Source organism: Mobula hypostoma, chromosome 14, assembly GCF_963921235.1.
Source record: "Mobula hypostoma chromosome 14, sMobHyp1.1, whole genome shotgun sequence".
NCBI classification, from domain to species: domain Eukaryota; kingdom Metazoa; phylum Chordata; class Chondrichthyes; order Myliobatiformes; family Myliobatidae; genus Mobula; species Mobula hypostoma.
The window spans coordinates 46,244,123-46,261,138 of NC_086110.1; the positions used below are offsets into that span (position 1 = coordinate 46,244,123).

Genomic DNA, 17,016 nt, shown 5'->3' on the forward strand with positions numbered 1-17,016 from the left:
AATGATCTGGATAAAAACATAGGTCAGCTGATTAACAAGGTTTGTGGAGCTGTGTACAGTGAGGAAGGTTGTCAAAGGATTCAGTAGAATGTTGACCAGTTGGAAACATGCATAGCCAAATGGCAGGAGGACTCTAATCCAGACATATATGAGGCTTCGCACCTTGGGAGATAAATTCAAAGGGAAATATTAGTGAATGGCAGAATTCTTTGGAGCAAGAATCTGTGGGGTCTTGCAATGTACTGTTCCCCAAAGGTAGTAACACAAGCAGATAGAGGATAAAGAAAGCATACAGCATACCTGCATTTGGAGCACTGTGCAGTTCTGGCTGTTGCATTACAGGAATGATTTAATTTATTTTATTTTATCAGGGACATTGTGCAGAACAGGCTGCAAGCTGCAGTGCTCAGCAACCAGCCTAACAATAAGATCGTAAAACTAGCCTAATCACAGGACAATTAACAACGACTAATTAACCAACTAACTGGTATGACTTTGGACTATGGGAGAAAACCAGAGCACCCTGTGGAAACTCACGCTGTCACAAACCCCTTACAGATGGCACCACAATTGATACAGATGGCATCAGATTCTGATGCCCTGAGCTGTAATAGCATTGTGCTAACTGACGTGGATGTGGAGGCTTTGGAGAGGTTGCAGATATAACATAGGTAGGCTGATTAGCAAGGTTTGTTTACCAGATTTTGCCTGGTTAGGGAGCATTAGCTATGAGGAAAGATTTGAAAAACACGGATTATTTTCCTAGGAGCATCTGAGGCCAAGGAGAAGTACACAAAATTAAAGAAGTATATAAAATTCTGAAAGATATACACAAGGTATATAATCAGAGCCTTGCATATTTTAGTCCTGACAAAGGGTCTCGGCCTGAAACGTCGACTGCACCTCTTCCTACAGATACTGCCTGGCCTGCTGCGTTCACCAGCAACTTTGATTTGTGTTGCTTGCATATTTTGTGAGTGTTGTCCTTTATCCCAAAGTTGGGAATGTCAAATATTAGATGGCCTAGCTTTAAGATGAAAAGTGGGATATTTTAAAGGAAATTTAGAGAAACTTACAAGTAAGTTAGTCCTGACGAAGGGTCTCGGCCTGAAACGTCGACTGCACCTCTTCCTAGAGATGCTGCCTGGCCTGCTGCATTCACCAGCAACTTTGATGTGTGTTGTAAGTAAATTTAAAGGACATTTAGGAAAAAGTGATGTTTTTTTTTAAATAGAGGGAAGAACCTGAAGCCTGCTAAGGGTAATGGAGATGCAAGACCACCATTCGGTTTAGACAGGCATATCTGTGCACTTGTAATGCCACTGCGAAACTGTAATTTCATTTGGGATCAATAAAGTATCGATCTATCAATCATATGAATTGGTAGGAACCGTATTATTAAATTTTAAAACGCAGAAGGTGCCATTCCGTTTGAGATAGCTACCACATTCCCCGTAACAGTGTAAACTTGAGTGCCTAAAAATGGTAGGTTCACTGATGAGAAAAATTAGGATGCAATAGGAAACAAAGGGAGAAGGCTGGTGCTCGTTGGTAGATTCAGCCTCAATACTCACAGTATTTTATCACAGCAATATTCACTGGAGCTGTACAGGTAATCCGCAAAGCGTTCCCGTCCTCAGCCATCAACACGGTACAGTTGCCTAGCCAGCTGTTGGGGACCAGACGATGCCGTCAATCACACCATCCTGCGACCTTTCCATCGCTTCACGGGGATTGGCTGAACACTCGCACCATGTAAATTAACCACCAACAGGCAACAGCGACATCGCCAATGTCATCGGACGAAACAGTTGTCAACCAATCACCACCACAGTATGATCACCACGCGGTACTGTCAGTCCCAAATTGGCCAATGAGTGCCAAGGGGAGTACAGCCGAATCCCAGCACCATGTTTATGCGGGGCTAAGGCCCTTCCCACGTACGGCAAGTGTTCGCTTTTAAGCTACTTTTTGTTGATTTTCGATTGTTAATAAAGTTTTAAACATAGATTTCATCCTCTTACACATGTTTATCTGACATTCAAGTACTTAAATTCGCAATGCGCATCAATCCTTCATTGGGTTTGAGTGGCGTTTGGAGCGGGGCGCAAACTTCGCCGGAGCGTTAAAGTCACGTGGTATGGCTGCCGCCCGCTGATGACGTCAGCCCAGCACAATCCAATGGTATTGGAGCATCGCAGAAGTGGGACGATCATGGCCGTGGTAACGGCTCCAGCGAACGTAAGAAACTTAAAGGCAAGCGGGTTAAATGTCAGATCAGAGGGTGGAAATGTACAAAACAAAATGTAACTAAGCAGTGAAACTGGAGGTTGAAAGTCCGAAATAAAAACATAAAACAGTGGAAGTATCCAGTACGTCAAGTAGAGGCAGCTGAGACCCTCGCTGTTTCCCAGACCTGATGATGTTTTATATAGAAATTAGACATCTTCGAACTTGGGCTGAAGTGAATTGTTTCTACCTGCTTATCGATTTAAAAAAACTCAATATTTCATTGTTTGAAGATAAGTGTAAAGTTTAAAATTTGTGTTTGCAGTTTTAATAGATAACATATAAGATCATGACCATAAGATACAGGAGCAGAATTAGGCCATTTGGCCCATCGACTCTACTGTACCATTTTATCATGGCTGATCCATTTCCCCCCTCAGCCCCAAACCCAGTCTTAATTATACTTGGCCTTATACACAGCTGCCTGTTTTTTTCACCAGGCCCAGAGCCATGAAACACTCTTCACAAGACAAGCTATTCAATCCTGGATTGAACAACTATTCAATTCATGAACCTCCTTTGAACCCCCTACAGTGTCAGCACATCTTTTCTTAGATAAGGGTCCCAAAACTGCTCACAATACTCCAAGTGAGGCCTCGCCAGTGCTTTATAAAGCCTCAACATTACATTCTTGCTTTTATATTTTGGTCTTCTTGAAATGAATGCTAACACTGCATTTGCCTTCCTCATCACTGACTCAACCTGCAAATTAACCTATAGGGAATCCTGCACAAGGATTCCCCAGTCTCTTTGCACCTCAGAGTTTTGAATTTTCTCTCTATTTAGAAAATAGACTATCTTTTCTTTTATCAAAGTGCATGACCATACACTTCCTGACATTGTATTCCATTTGCCATTCTTCTCATCTGTCTAAGTCCTTATGTAGCCTCCCTACTTCCTCAAAGCTACCTGCCCCTCCACCTATCTTCACATCATTTGCAAACTTTGTGACAAAACCATCAATTCCATCATTCAAATCATTGACATACAACATAAAAAGAAGTGGTCACAACAAAGACCCCTGTGGAACACCACTAGTCACCGGCAGCCAACCAAGAAAAGCTCTCTTTATTCTCACTCTTCGCCTCCTGCCAATCAGCCTCTGCTTTATCCATGATAGTATTTTTTCCTGTAATACCATGGGCTCTTAATGTATTAAGCAGCCCTCACATCTGGCACCTTCTCAAAGGCCTTCTGAAAATCCATGTACACAACATCAAGTGATTCTCCTTTGTCTATCCTGCTTGTTATTTCTTTAAGAGTTCCAACAGATTCGTCTGGCAAGGTTTTCCCTTGAGGAAATCATGCTGACTATGGTCTATTTTATCATGTGCTTTCAAGTACCCCAAAATCACATCCTTAACAATCAACACCAACATCTTTCCAACACCTCAGGTCAGGCTAACTGGACTATAATTTCCTTTCTTCTGCCTCTCTTCCTTCTTGAATGGAATGACATTTGCAATTTTCCAATCTTCCAGAACAATACGAGAATCATTACTAATGCCTCCACAATCTCTTCAGCCAACTCTTTCAGAACCCTGGGGTGTACGTCATCTGGTCCAGGTGGCTTATCCACCTTCAGAACTTCCTGCTTCCCAAAGAACCTTATTTCTTGTAATGGCAACTTCACACACTTCTGACCTCTGACACTTCCACCCTACTGCTAGTGTCTTCCACAGTGAAGATTGGTGCAAAATACTTATTCAGTTTGTCTGCCATTTCCTTGTCCCCATTACTACCTCTCCAGCATCGTTTTCCAGTGGACCGATATCCACTCTTGCCTCTCTTTACATTTTATGTATCTGAACAAACGTTTGGTATCCTCTTTAATATTATTGGCTAGCTTACTTTCATATTCCATCTCTTCCTTCTTAATGATTTTTTTTAATTGTCTTCTCTAGGTTTTTAAAAGCTTCTCTATCCTCTAACTTCCCACTAATTTTTGCTCTATTATATGCTCGCTCCTTGCCTTTATGTTGGCTTTGACTTCACTTGTTAGCCACAGGGGTTGTACCATCTTTCCTTCAGATACTACTTCCTTTGGGATGTATCTATCCTGTGCCTTCCAAATTGCTCCCAGAAATTTCATCCATTGCTGCTTGGCCATCATCCCTGCCTGTGTTCTTTTCCCATCAAATTTGGCCAACTCCGCTCTCATACCTCTCTAATTCTCTGTACTCCACTGCAATGCTGATATATCTGACTTTAGTTTCTTCTTCTCATATTTTAGGGTGAATTCAAACATATTATGATCACTTACCCCTAAGAGTTCTTTTACCTTAAGCTTTCTGAACAATTTATTTTCGTTGCACAACACTCAATCCAGAATAGCTGATCCCCTGGTAGGCTCAAACATGAGCTGCTCTAAAAGGCCATCTTGTAGGCATTCTAGAAACTTACTCCTCCCCCCTCCACTTTGGGATCCAGCAACCAGATTTTCCCAATCTACCTGCATATTGAAATCCCCCATGACTATTGTAACATTGCCCTTTTGGCATGCATTTTCTATCTCCCATTGTAATTTGCAGACCACATCCTAACTACAGTTTGCGGATCTGTATACAACTCCCATCAGGGTCTTTTTACCCTTGCAGTTCCTTAGCTCTACCCACAATGATTCAATACCTTCCGACCCTATGTCACCTCTTTCTAATGACTTGCTTCCATGTTTTACCAACAGAGTCACGATTCCCCCCCCTGCCTATTTCCCTGTCCGTTCTATCCAATGTGTAAACTTGCACATTAAGCTCCAAGCTATAATCTTTTTTCAGCCATGGTTCAGTGATGCCCACAACTTTATACATGCCAATCTGTAACTCTGCTACAGGTTCATCTACCTTATTCCGTATACTGCAAGCATTCGAATGTAACACCTTCAGTCTTGTGTTCACTGTTTCAGATTTTGTTCGCCTTTTACATTGCAATTCATCTTGTTAACTGCAATTTTGCCCGATCATCAGCCTCTCCTTGATAGGAGTCGCACTATACACTGCCTCTGTTTGTAAACCAACTACCTCATCCTCAGCACTATCACTCCGGTTCCTAACTCCCTACCAAATTAGTTTAAACCCTCCCGAATGACTCTAGCAAACTGGCCAGCAAGGATATTAGTGTCCCTCCTCCTCCCCCCTCTCCCCTCACCCACCAGGTTCAGGTGTAACCTGTCACTTTTGTATAGGTTGTACCTTCCCGAGAAAATATCCCAATCTTCTTTAAATCTGAACCTCTGCCCCTTGCACCAGTTCCTCAGCCATGCATTCACCTGCCAAATCATTCTATCCTTACCCTCACTGGTGTGTGGCATGGGCAGCAATCCAGAGATTAGTACCCTGGAGATCCTGTTTTTCAGCTTTCTACATAGCTCCCTAAAATCTCTCTTCAGGACCTCCTCACTTTGTCTACCTAGGCCACTATGTACCAAGACTTCTGGCTGCTCACCCTCCCTTTTGAGAATGCCATGGACCCAATCCAAGGCATCCCTCACCCTGGCACCTGGAGGGGCAACATACCATCCGGGTGTCTCTATTGCTCCCACAGCATCCCGTCTCTGTTCCTCTGACTGTGGAATCTCCTATCACCACTGCAGACTTCTTCACTTCTCTGTTCTTCTGAGTCACAGCACCAGACTCAGTGCCAGAGACCCATACACTGCAGCTCCCCCCAGTAGGTCATCCCTCTCAATAGTATCTGAACTGGTATACTTATTTTAGAGAGGAACGGCCACAGGTGTACTCTGCACTGGCTGAGCATTTCCCCTCCTTCTCCTGACAGTCACCCAGTTACCTGTCTCCTGCAACATAGGGGTGACTACCTCCCTGTAGCTCCTGTCTATCACCTCCTCATTCTCCCGTATGAGCTGCAGCTCCAGTTCCTTAATACGTCCTCTCAGGTGCAGATGTGTTTATCTAGGAGACTGAAGGTCTCCCATAATTCCCACACTTTACGCACAGTACAAAATCGCTGGCCTCGGAGCCATTCTCAGTACACTACTAGGCCCTAACAGACGAGGAATGGATAAGTAATTACAAAAAGTGAAACTTACCAGATACTTTATCTCGTCTAAGTCTGATGAGACAAGGCCACTCCAAGGAATGGCTGCTCTGTTTGCAGTTGCGTTATTTTGATTCAAACCTTTCTTAGTTTTCAATCTTTACAGTTTTACATTTTGTTATATATGCAGTGCAACTTCCTCTCAAATTATTTCTGCCAATTTATAAGAGTGCATTTGTTGTGATTTTGAGTCAGGTTCTTTCAAAATCTAGGATGAGAGAGGGATGTCAAAGAGAATATTAACATTCACCTGGCATTAGAGAAGGTCTAGAGGAGGTTTGTGAGAATGATCCCAGGACTGAAAGGGCTACCATATGAGGAGCAATATTTGCTGTTGCGGTTATCATCCAAAATGACTGAGAAGTGGAAAGAAGAGAAGAAAAATGATAATGCAGTCCAGGAGGTTCCACAAAACAGTCCGGTCAGAGGAACAGAATTAAACCATTCGGCCCATCAGGTTTGCTCCACCATTCAATCATGGCTGATCTATAATCCCTCTCAACCCCATTCTCCTGCCTTTTCCCTGTATTCTTTGATGCCCTTACTAATCAAGTATTTATTAACCTCCACTTTAAGTATACGCAATTTTCTTCCTCCACAGTTTCACCACCCTCTGGTTAAAGAAATTCTTCCTCACCTCTGTTTTAAAGAACGCCCTCCTATCTGATGCTATGCCTTCTGCTCCTAGAATCTCCATCTGTTGGAAACATCCTCTCCACGTTCACTCTATTTATGCCATTCAATATTCGGTGGATTTCAATGAGATCCCCTCTCATTCTTCTAAACTCCAGCGTGTACAAGCCCAGAGCCATCAAATGCTCCTCATATGGTAACCCTTTCAGTCCTGGGATCATTCTCAGAAACCTCCTCTAGACCTTTTCTAATGCCAGCACATCCTTTCTTGGATATGGGTCTCAAAGCTGCTTACAATACTCCATTTAAGGTCATTGTGCCATTGTTTTTATATTCTAGTACTCTGGAAATGAAGCTAACTTACTTTGCATTTGCCTGCCTTACAACCAATTCAATCTGCAAGTTAAGGGAATCCTGCACTAGGACTCCCAAATCAATTTGTACAACTGATTCCCGAATTCACTCCCTGTTTAGAAAATAGTCTGTCTCTATTCCTTCTACCTAAGTGCATAACTATATACTTCCCTACACTGTATTCCATCTGCCATTTCAAAAAGGTTCAAAGCCTCATCGAATTGTCAAAGTATACATGTACAATGCAACTCTGATATTCGTCTTCTCCAGATAGCCATGAAATGCAGAAAGACCATGGCAATTGTTGAAAGAAAGGGCATCAACTCCCTCCCCCCGCATGAAAAAGAAAAATAAACAAAACCCACCACACACACAAAAAATTAACAGATCATTCTACAGGCTTTCTGCTTCCTTAACAATACCCGCCCCTCCACTTAACTTTCTATCTTCTGCAAACTTGGCCACAAAGCCATCAGTTTTGTCATTCAGATCGTTAACATGTAACATAAAATGTAATGGAGCCATCATCAACTCCTGCGGAGCATCACTAGTCACCCAGAGCCAACCAGAGAAGTGCTCCTTTATTCACACTCTTTGCCTTCTGCCAGTCAGCCAATCTGCTGTCCATGTTAGTATCTTTCCTATAATACTTATTTGGCAGCCTCATGTGCAGCACCTTTTCTGAAAATTCAAATAAATCCCTTAGTCCTTGGTTAGCTTATTATTTTTTTTTAGTTATTTTGGACGTTCCTTAACTATCTCTATCTCCACATAAATATCTGGCATCTTACCTTTGAAGTTCTGAATGTTCAAGTCTAATCACACAGCAAATCAAATTGAAGTCGACGAATGCTCTGAAGACAGCCATTGCTCTGTTAATCCAGTAAATGTGTGACAGTTTTACTCAATCAGCTTTTCTAGACTGATTATTGGAATAATCATGGAAATTAAATATTGAATTTCTTGATCCATGTTACTGGGAAAGATCTTGTCTGCTCTCCATGCATAATCAGTAAAAATGCAAGCAAGTGAGACAGTGATTCTCCTCCATTTTACATTGACTAGATACGAAAACACAAATAGTATAATTTGATTGTTGCATTAGGAGAATTAATGCTACGTATCATTTCTTTATAAGGTGCCACCTTCTTGGTTTTCATAGTCTGCAGAGAAACGTTGATACTACCTGGATTGTCACAAGCAACACCACAATACTGTTGCAAATTGAGGGAGATAATTGGAGGTGAGGAATTATTGCCATCCAGCACATCAGTCAGGCAATCTTTCCAAGAACGATGTCCTGTTATAAATTTAAACAAGCTTTGACCATAATTATTAAATTGAATGTTGTCTTTGAATAGCAATGCTGATGTAGGTATGTGAACGATGAGTGATAATTATTGCAAGGATAGAACTTTTAGAAGATTTAATTTCTGAATTTTAAGCTAATTGCTTCAGAGTTTCTCAATTTTCTTCAGGGACTGGTTTGCATATGGAATGGAATTTCCCTGATATTTTCATATCATCTGGAATTATTAAAAGTTACAGCATAGAATAAGACCATTAGGTCATCACTTTGATAAAATCCCATTCCCATTCTGACATGTCTATCCACGGCCTCCTCTACTGTAAAGATGAAGCCACACTCAGGTTGGAGGAACAACACCTTATATTCCGTATGGGTAGCCTCCAACCTGATGGCATGAACATTGACTTCTCTAACTTCCGCTAGGCCCCACCTCCCCCTCGTACCCCATCTGTTACTCTTTTTTATGCACACATTCTTTCTCTCACTCTCCTTTTTCTCCCTCTGTCCCTCTGAATATACCTCTTGCCCATCCTCTGGGCCACCCCCCCCGTCTTTCTTCCTGGACCTCCTGTCCCATGATCCTCTCGTATCCCCTTCTGCCTATCACCTGTCCAGCTCTCGGCTCTATCCCTCCCCCTCCTGTCTTCTCCTATCATTTTGCATCTCCCCCTCCCCCTCCAGCTTTCAAATCCCTTACTCACTCTTCCTTCAGTTAGTCCTGACGAAGGGTCTCGGCCTGAAACGTCGACTGCGCCTCTTCCTATAGATGCTGCCTGGCCTGCTGCGTTCACCAGCAACTTTGATGTGTGTTGCTTGAATTTCCAGCATCTGCAGAATTCCTGTTGTTTACTTTGATAAAATTATTTAATTAACAATAGAAATAAGAGAATGATTGTGACTTCATTGTCATTTTCATGGAAATTGGGAAAGTTAAATCACCTGAAATGAAAAATTCCTCATAGTCTATTTCTTCCTTCTCTAAGTTTTTCTATGCATAGATCTCTGACTAGTTGAATATTGAGCACAGATCCAGCAGCATTTCAACAACATTCAGTTCCCTAACCCCGAGTGCCTCATTTTCACTCTGGACATCTAGTTCTTCTATGCTTTTATCCTACATCAGAAAGCCCTTAAGGTTCTCAATTTATTTCTTGACAGCAAACCCAACCAGTTCCCCTCCACCTCCATCTGGGGAAACTGGTACTCACCCTTAACAACTTCTCTCTAAGCTCCTCCTAGTTTTCCAGAATAATGGTGTCGGAGATACACACGTGGGCCCCAGCTGTGGCTACCTTTTTGCCGACAACGAGGAACAATCCATGTTCCAAGCCTTTACTGGTAATGCCCCTCAGTTTTTTCTCCGTTACATTAACCACTGCATTAGTTCTGTATTCTGTACCCATACAGACCTCGTCAATTCCATCAGCGTTGTCTCCAATTTCTACCCCACTATCAAATTCACTGCCTCCATCTCCCCTTTCTTGATCTCGCTGTCTCCTTTTGCAGAGACTGATGGTCCACCAACATCTTTTACAAACCTACTGACCACCACAGTTACCTTGATAACACTTCTTCCCACCCTATCCCTTGCAAGGATGCCATTCCCTTCTCTCAGTTCCACCACCTCCACCACATCTGTTCTCATGATGAGGCTTTCCATTCTAGGACATGTGAAGTGACCTTTTTTTTCCAGAAAACTGGATTTTCCCTCCATTGCTGTCAATGTAGCCCTCAATTGCATCTCTTCAATTTCTCACAGGTCTTCTTCCCCCACCACCCCACATCATCCCTCATGACAAATTAGGGATAGATTTCCCTTGTCCTCACTACCACCTCACTAACCTCTGCATTCAACGCATCTTTCTCTGCAACTTCCACCATCTCCATTGGGATCCCACCACAAGACACATCTTCTCCTCCCATCTCCATTGTCCACAGGGATCTCTCTCTCTCTGTGACTCCCTTGTCTGCTCGTCCCTCCCCACTGATCAACCTCCAGGCACTTATCCCTGCAATCATGTTAAGTGTTACACCTGTTCCTACACCTCCTCCCTCACCACTATTCAGGGCCCTACACATTCCTTCCAGGTTAGGGAGTGCTTCGCATCCGACTTCACCAGTGCTATTTATTGTATTCAGTGCTTCTGTTGTGGCCTTCCATTCGTGAGACCATACTGTGGAATTACCTCGTTGACCAGCTTTGCTCTGTATGCTGCAACAGCCAGGATCTTCCTTGGCCAGGCATTTTAATTCCACTTCCCATTCCCATACTGATACATTGAAGCGAAATGCAGATGGAGGAGCAACACCTCATATTCTGTCTTGTTTCCCAACCTAACGGCATCAACATTGATTTCTCAAAGTTCAAAATAAATTTATTATCAAAGTACATCTCACCATATACAACCCTGAGATTCATTTCCTTGTGGGAATACTCAATAAATCTATGGAATAATAACCATAATTCAAGAACCTGATGGTTGAGAGGTAATAACTGTCCCTGAACTTGGTGTATGTGTCCTGAAGCTCCTGTAACACCTTCCTGATGGCAGCAGTGAGACAAGAGCATGTCCTGGGTGGTGGGCATCCCTGATGATGGATGCTGCTTTCCTGCAACAGCGTTTCATGTAGATGTGCTCAGTGGTGGGGAGGGCTTTACCCATGATGGACTGGGCCATTTTCTGTAGGATTTTCAGTTCAAGAGCATTGGTGTTTCTGTACCAGGCTGCAATGCAGCCAGTCAATATATTCTTCACTGCACATCCATATTTGTCAACATTTTAGGTGTCATGTTGAATCTCCACAAACTTCTAAGGAAGTCGAGGTACTGCTGTGCTTTCTTCGTAATCACACTTACATGCTGGGCCCAGGACAGGTCCTCTGAAATATTGGCACCTAGAAATGTAAAGCTGCCAACCCTCTCTATCTCAGTCACCCGACGAGGACTGGCTCATGGACCTCTGGTTTCCCTCTCCTGAAGTCCATAATCAACTCCTTGGTCTTGCTGACATTGAATGAGCGGCTGTCGTTATGGCACCAGTCAGCCAGATTTTCAATCTCTCTCATATATGCTGATTCATCTCCACCTTTGATACGGCCCATAACAGTGTTATTGTCAACACTGAATATGTCATTAGAGCTGTGCTTAGCCACACAGCCATAGGTGTAAAGGGGGTAGGGCAGGGGGCTAAGAACACAGCCTTGTGTGCTTAATTCTCTAACTTCAAGTAACCACCCCCACCTTTGTTTTGTCCTATCCCTGTGTCCCTGTAGCCCTTTTTCCTCTACCCCATACTCACCACCTGCCCACCACCTTCACCTTCCTTGCTCTGGCTCCCCAATCTCCTCATCATTCCACGATTGACTATCCTCTGCCATCAGATTCCTTCTTCAACCCTTTGCCACTCCCATTTATCACCTCCCAGTTCCTCACTCTATTCCCCTTTTCCCCACTTCCTTCTCCTGCCTTCCCCGTCTCACTTGGGTTCACATCACTTGCCAGCTAGTGCTCCTCCCCATCCCCCTTCATTTTAATTCTGGCTTCTGCCCTCTTCCTTTTCAGTCCTGATGAGGGATCTTGGTCAAAAATGACGGTTCATTTCCCTCCATTGATGCTGCCTGGCCAGCTGAGATCGCCCAGCATTTTGTGCGTGTGGAACAAAAAATACTGACATATCCATAATATGCATGATTAGCTAAGGCAAGTTGTGTAGATAGTAAATACTGCCATTACACCAAAAACAGTGTCCTGGTGAAGTTTGTCTGGTTTGATCCCTGAGGAGGTTTAGCAAATGAACACTAGGTGGCACATCAAACCTAATAGTAAAGTGTACTGAGTAAAATAGCTTGCTTGATTTGTTATTACCTGGAAATTGACTTCATCTCCTTACCTGCTCTACTTAGAAAGATAAATTCACGACGATGATGTTTTGTTCTTTCAAATACTCTGAATGTTGCTAGGTTTTTGTTTTTTAATTGCTTTGTTGGGATTTGTTTGATCAGTTGGTTGAGCAATTGTTTAAAAGGAGTTGCACCCTTTCCTTCAGTAATTGGTTAAAATTTAAAAGAAAATCTTTGCTATGAGAAGAGGGAAATAAATGGGGGATAAAGGTGGCATGTATACAGGGAGACCAGTCATTCATTGCAATTTATTAACATTGATAGTCACTTATTTTTTAGTTGTCAGCTTTGGAAACCAAGCTTTTTAAAAACTGTTCATTTTTTTTCTTGCTTCTGCAATCATAGCGAGTTTCCAACATGCCCTAAGCCAGCTTTTATACATTGGTGTTGGGAATTCTCACTTCTTTTGCTATCCCCTGGGCCGTGACTGAGGTATTTTGTTTAACAATTTTGGTTTCAGTAAAGTATGTAGCTCTAAGGATTTCATTCCTGTTCAAATAAAAATCTTAAATTGCTCAGATACGAGGAACTCTGCAGATGCTGGAAATTCAAGCAACACACATCAAAGTTGCTGGTGAACGCAGCAGGCCAGGTAGCATCTCTAGGAAGAGGTACAGTCGACGTTTCAGGCTGTGACCCTTCATCAGGACTGGCGAATCTTAAATTGCTGACAGCTTGGGATACCCATTTCAGAATAGGATGTATAAATTAAATCTATCACTGTTTTCCATGTAATATAGAGAATGTAAGGAGTATTGCGATTGTTTTAGGAGCTTGAGAAGAATTGTTAGGGTTGCTCAGGACTTTTTATTTGCTAGTAAGGAACTCTAGAACAAACTGGAGCAGGTCTGTTCGGGGATGGGTTAGGAATTACTTTGTAACTAAATGTAGAACACCCTGTCACAATAACTTCACTCACCTCATCACTGAACTGTTCCCACAACCTATGGACTCACTTTCAAAGACTCTTGATTGCATGTTCTTAATGTTTATTGTTTATTTATTATTATTATTATTTCTTTTTATTCTTTTGTGTTTGCAGTTTGTTGTCTTTGCACATTGCTTGATTGTCTGTCTTGCTGGATGTGGTCTTTCATTGACTCTCTTATGTTTCTTGGATTTTCTGTGTATGACTGCAAGAAAATGAATCTCAGGGTTGTATATGGTGACATATAGGTATTTCAATAATAACTTTACTTTGAACTTGAAAAGGCAAAGCAGCTGCCTCAATTAATAGTTTTAACTCTGGGATTGTATCATCCAGGATAAAAAGTCAAGGTGGGTTGATGGGGTCATGATGTTTTTTTTCCATGATCACAGTGAAAGGCAGGACCAGCTCAAGGGGCTGATTGATCTTTTCCAGTGATGAGGTTAGGATGGAATCTGACATTTTATCTGGTGTGTTGTGATGGCCCTCCTACCAAAATCTTATAAATCAGAACCATGTCAGATAAAATGGCCACTATTTGCTGGAGCCCTCTAATGAAGTTGCTGTGTCCAGACTTAGGTTCTAAATGGTAGCTCCTTGCTTCCACCAAACTACTTTTCAGCGGCATTGGCTGAAGTCAGTTAATTTAATACACATTCAAGGATAAAACTAACTTGTCAGTTTGACCTGATAGTTTTCTAATCATAAACCTATGTATCTGAAATACTTGAATCATCCTTTTAATTTCTTCTCCTTGCTGTATCATTGTTGTATCTTTTCTGTTCTTTGTGTGTAAATTGTGTAATCTGGAATCCTTTGTATTTTGATCTGGCTTTGGGGTTGTTGGAGCAATATAAAATATATATAGGTAGTCATATGGTTTTTCTCTTGTTTGGACTCTTGATTAGATAGCTTCGGTATCTTTCTTAGGAATGATGATGATTTCAGATCTTCCTGCAGAATCAGAAGCATGAGTACAGAATAAGAATGAGAATCAGGTTTAATATCACTGGCATATGTCGTGAAATTTGCAGTTATACGACAACAGTACAGTGCAATACATAATAATAAAAATGAAATTACAGTAGAAGTATATATATATTTAAAAAGTTAAATTAAATAAGTAAAAAATAGAAATTAAAAAAGTAGTGAGGTAGTGATCATGGGTTCAGTGTCCATTCAGAAATTGGAAGGCAGAGGGAAAGAAGTTATTCATAAATAATTCAGTGTGTGCTTCAGGCTCCTGTACCTCCTCCCTGATGGTAGAAATGAGAAGAGGGCATGTCAGGATGGAGTTGACCAACCTTACAACTTTCTGCAGCTTAATTCAGTACAGTACAGTAGACCCCATAGTGATGTAGCCAGTTAGAATGGCCTCCACGGTACATCTGTAGAAATATGCGAGTGCCTTTGGCGACATAGCAAATCTCCTCAAACTCCTAATGAAACATAGCCACTATTATGCCTTCTTTGTAACTGCACCAGCAGGGTATCAGGATGTTGGGCCAGGATAGATCCTCAGAGTTGTTGACAGCCAGGAACTTGAAGTTGTTCGCCCTTTCCACTTCTGATCCCTTGATGAGGACTGGTGTGTGTTCCCTCATCTTACCCTTTCTGAAGTCCACAATCAGTTCGTTGTTCTTACCAACATTGAGTGCAAGGTTGTTGTTGCGATAGCACTCAAGCTGAGCCACTTTGCGCATATATACCTTCTTGTCACCATCTGAAACTCTGCCAACAATAGTTCTGTCGCCAGTAAATTTACAGATTGTATTTGAGCTCTTTCTAGTCACACAGTCATGGGTGGAGAGAAAGCAGAGCACTGGACTAAGCACACATCCTTGAGGTGCCCCAGTGTTGATTTTCAGCCAGGTGGAGACGTTATTTCCAATCCAATTGAGGTTAGAGGTGGAATCAGATTCTTGTAAACTCTGGCAGGAATTGCAGGCCATTGCTATCTACAAAGCAGAACCTAACATCATGAACGGTAGTGATGCTTCACTCCTGGATGAGATCAACGCCTTTTATGCATGCTTTGAAAGGGAGAATACAACTACAGCTATGAGGATTTCTGCAGCGTCCGGTCACCGTGTGATTTCTGTCTCGGAGGCTGACGACAGAACATCTTTCAAGAGGGTGAACCCTCTCAAGATGATGGGCTGCTACGGTGTACCTGGTAGGATTCTGAAAGCCCGTGTCAACCAACTGGCGGGGGTGTTCAAAGACATACAGATGTTGCTTTCATGATGGTGTGATAACGAGCATCCAATGGGCTATTGAATATTGTATACCCAGTTGAACAAGGTGCAAGTAAGATTTTAATGGTGCACAATGTAATATTTATTGCCCAGTAACCATTCTGATCTGCTGTTTGGCCAATTTAAGCATGGGCTAGATTGGAAATGTTGGGTATTGAGCCAGTGGGGCCTGGGCCCGAGAGTGGATGGAAGCAGCAGGGCCCAGGTCCAAGACTGAGGAACAGCCCAAGATTTGGTCAATTTAACACTGGGCCTGATTGAAAATGTCAGGGTGTCGGGGCTGGAGGAGAGGGATGGGCCAGTGTTTAGCTCACCGCTCTGCAAGGTTTACCTGTCTCTGCGCTGAACTAAGGCGATGTCCTGCAACTAACAGGCTCCTGGACTGGCTGCAGTTGATGACTGGCTTTGTGGCTGTGGCCTCACTTTCGTGAACTTCAGTTCTAAAAGTTATTTGCTTTCTATTATTGCTTGCATGAATTGTTTTTTTCCTGCACATTTGGGTGTTCAACCATCTTTTTTAATGGGTTTTATTTAGTTTCTTTGTTTTATGGCTGCCTGTAAGGAGGCAAATCTCAAGACTGTGTATAATATAGATACTTCGATAATAAATGGACTTTGAATTTGAATTTAATCACCATGCATATAAAAGATTAAAAACACATGTTAATAAAAAAGGTGTATTATAGAACCTACCATATATAAGATGCCATGCTTTATAAGTGGTAATAACGAAGAGATGTTAAATGTTGTTTATCCTAATGTCCTTGACAGAGGATGTTTAAAGTACATTACAATTCCATCAGCTGATGGTAAATAGAAAATGGAACATTACCTAAACAAGATAAACAAAAAAGCTACTATAAATCACTATTAATTACAAAGCAACAGAGAAGCTTGTAATTATTTGCACTTAGATAATAAATCAACTTGACAATGACAACAGAATATCAAAAGTAGAGAACTGTATATAGAGACCTCATGATTTCAGATTTTCTGTGTTTTAACTGGAGGAAGTGGTGGTTCATTCAAGATCAGATGTCAGGAGGTATTCTGACACAAGAGAGATAGCAGATAACAAAGCATTTAACTGAGCAGGGCATGGAAGATGAACCCTGGTTCATGGGTAGGAGGATTTACTGTATGTGGATAGAGAATATGGGGTTTGTGGGGAGGTAGGTGGATTAAAATAAAAACTGAATTTTCTTTAGGTAAAGAATTGTTCATTATGGTGTCTGGAGGAGAAAAGAAGAGGACCTTTTTAGGAGGAAAAGTTAGTTGAGACTTGCTGCTGG

The 17,016-nt window shown here is 42.0% G+C and overlaps 1 protein-coding gene and 1 long non-coding RNA gene across 11 annotated transcripts in view; one reads left to right on the forward strand and one right to left on the reverse strand.

Annotated features, from left to right (window-relative positions):
• mvda (mevalonate (diphospho) decarboxylase a) overlaps nt 1-1,788 on the reverse strand; it is a 48,596-nt gene extending 46,808 nt beyond the window's left edge. The window contains exon 1 of the mRNA XM_063067062.1: nt 1,575-1,788. Within this exon, the coding sequence (XP_062923132.1) occupies nt 1,575-1,644 (70 nt within the window). The 5' untranslated portion in view covers nt 1,645-1,788. The remainder of the gene's footprint in view (nt 1-1,574) is intronic.
• A 192-nt stretch (nt 1,789-1,980) lies between these two features.
• Nucleotides 1,981-17,016, forward strand: part of LOC134356262 (uncharacterized) — a 109,661-nt gene continuing 94,625 nt past the window's right edge. For all 10 annotated transcript variants that reach the window (XR_010020313.1, XR_010020312.1, XR_010020316.1 and 7 more), the window contains exons 1-2: nt 1,981-2,241; nt 8,468-8,572. This is a non-coding gene — a long non-coding RNA (uncharacterized LOC134356262). The remainder of the gene's footprint in view (nt 2,242-8,467; nt 8,573-17,016) is intronic.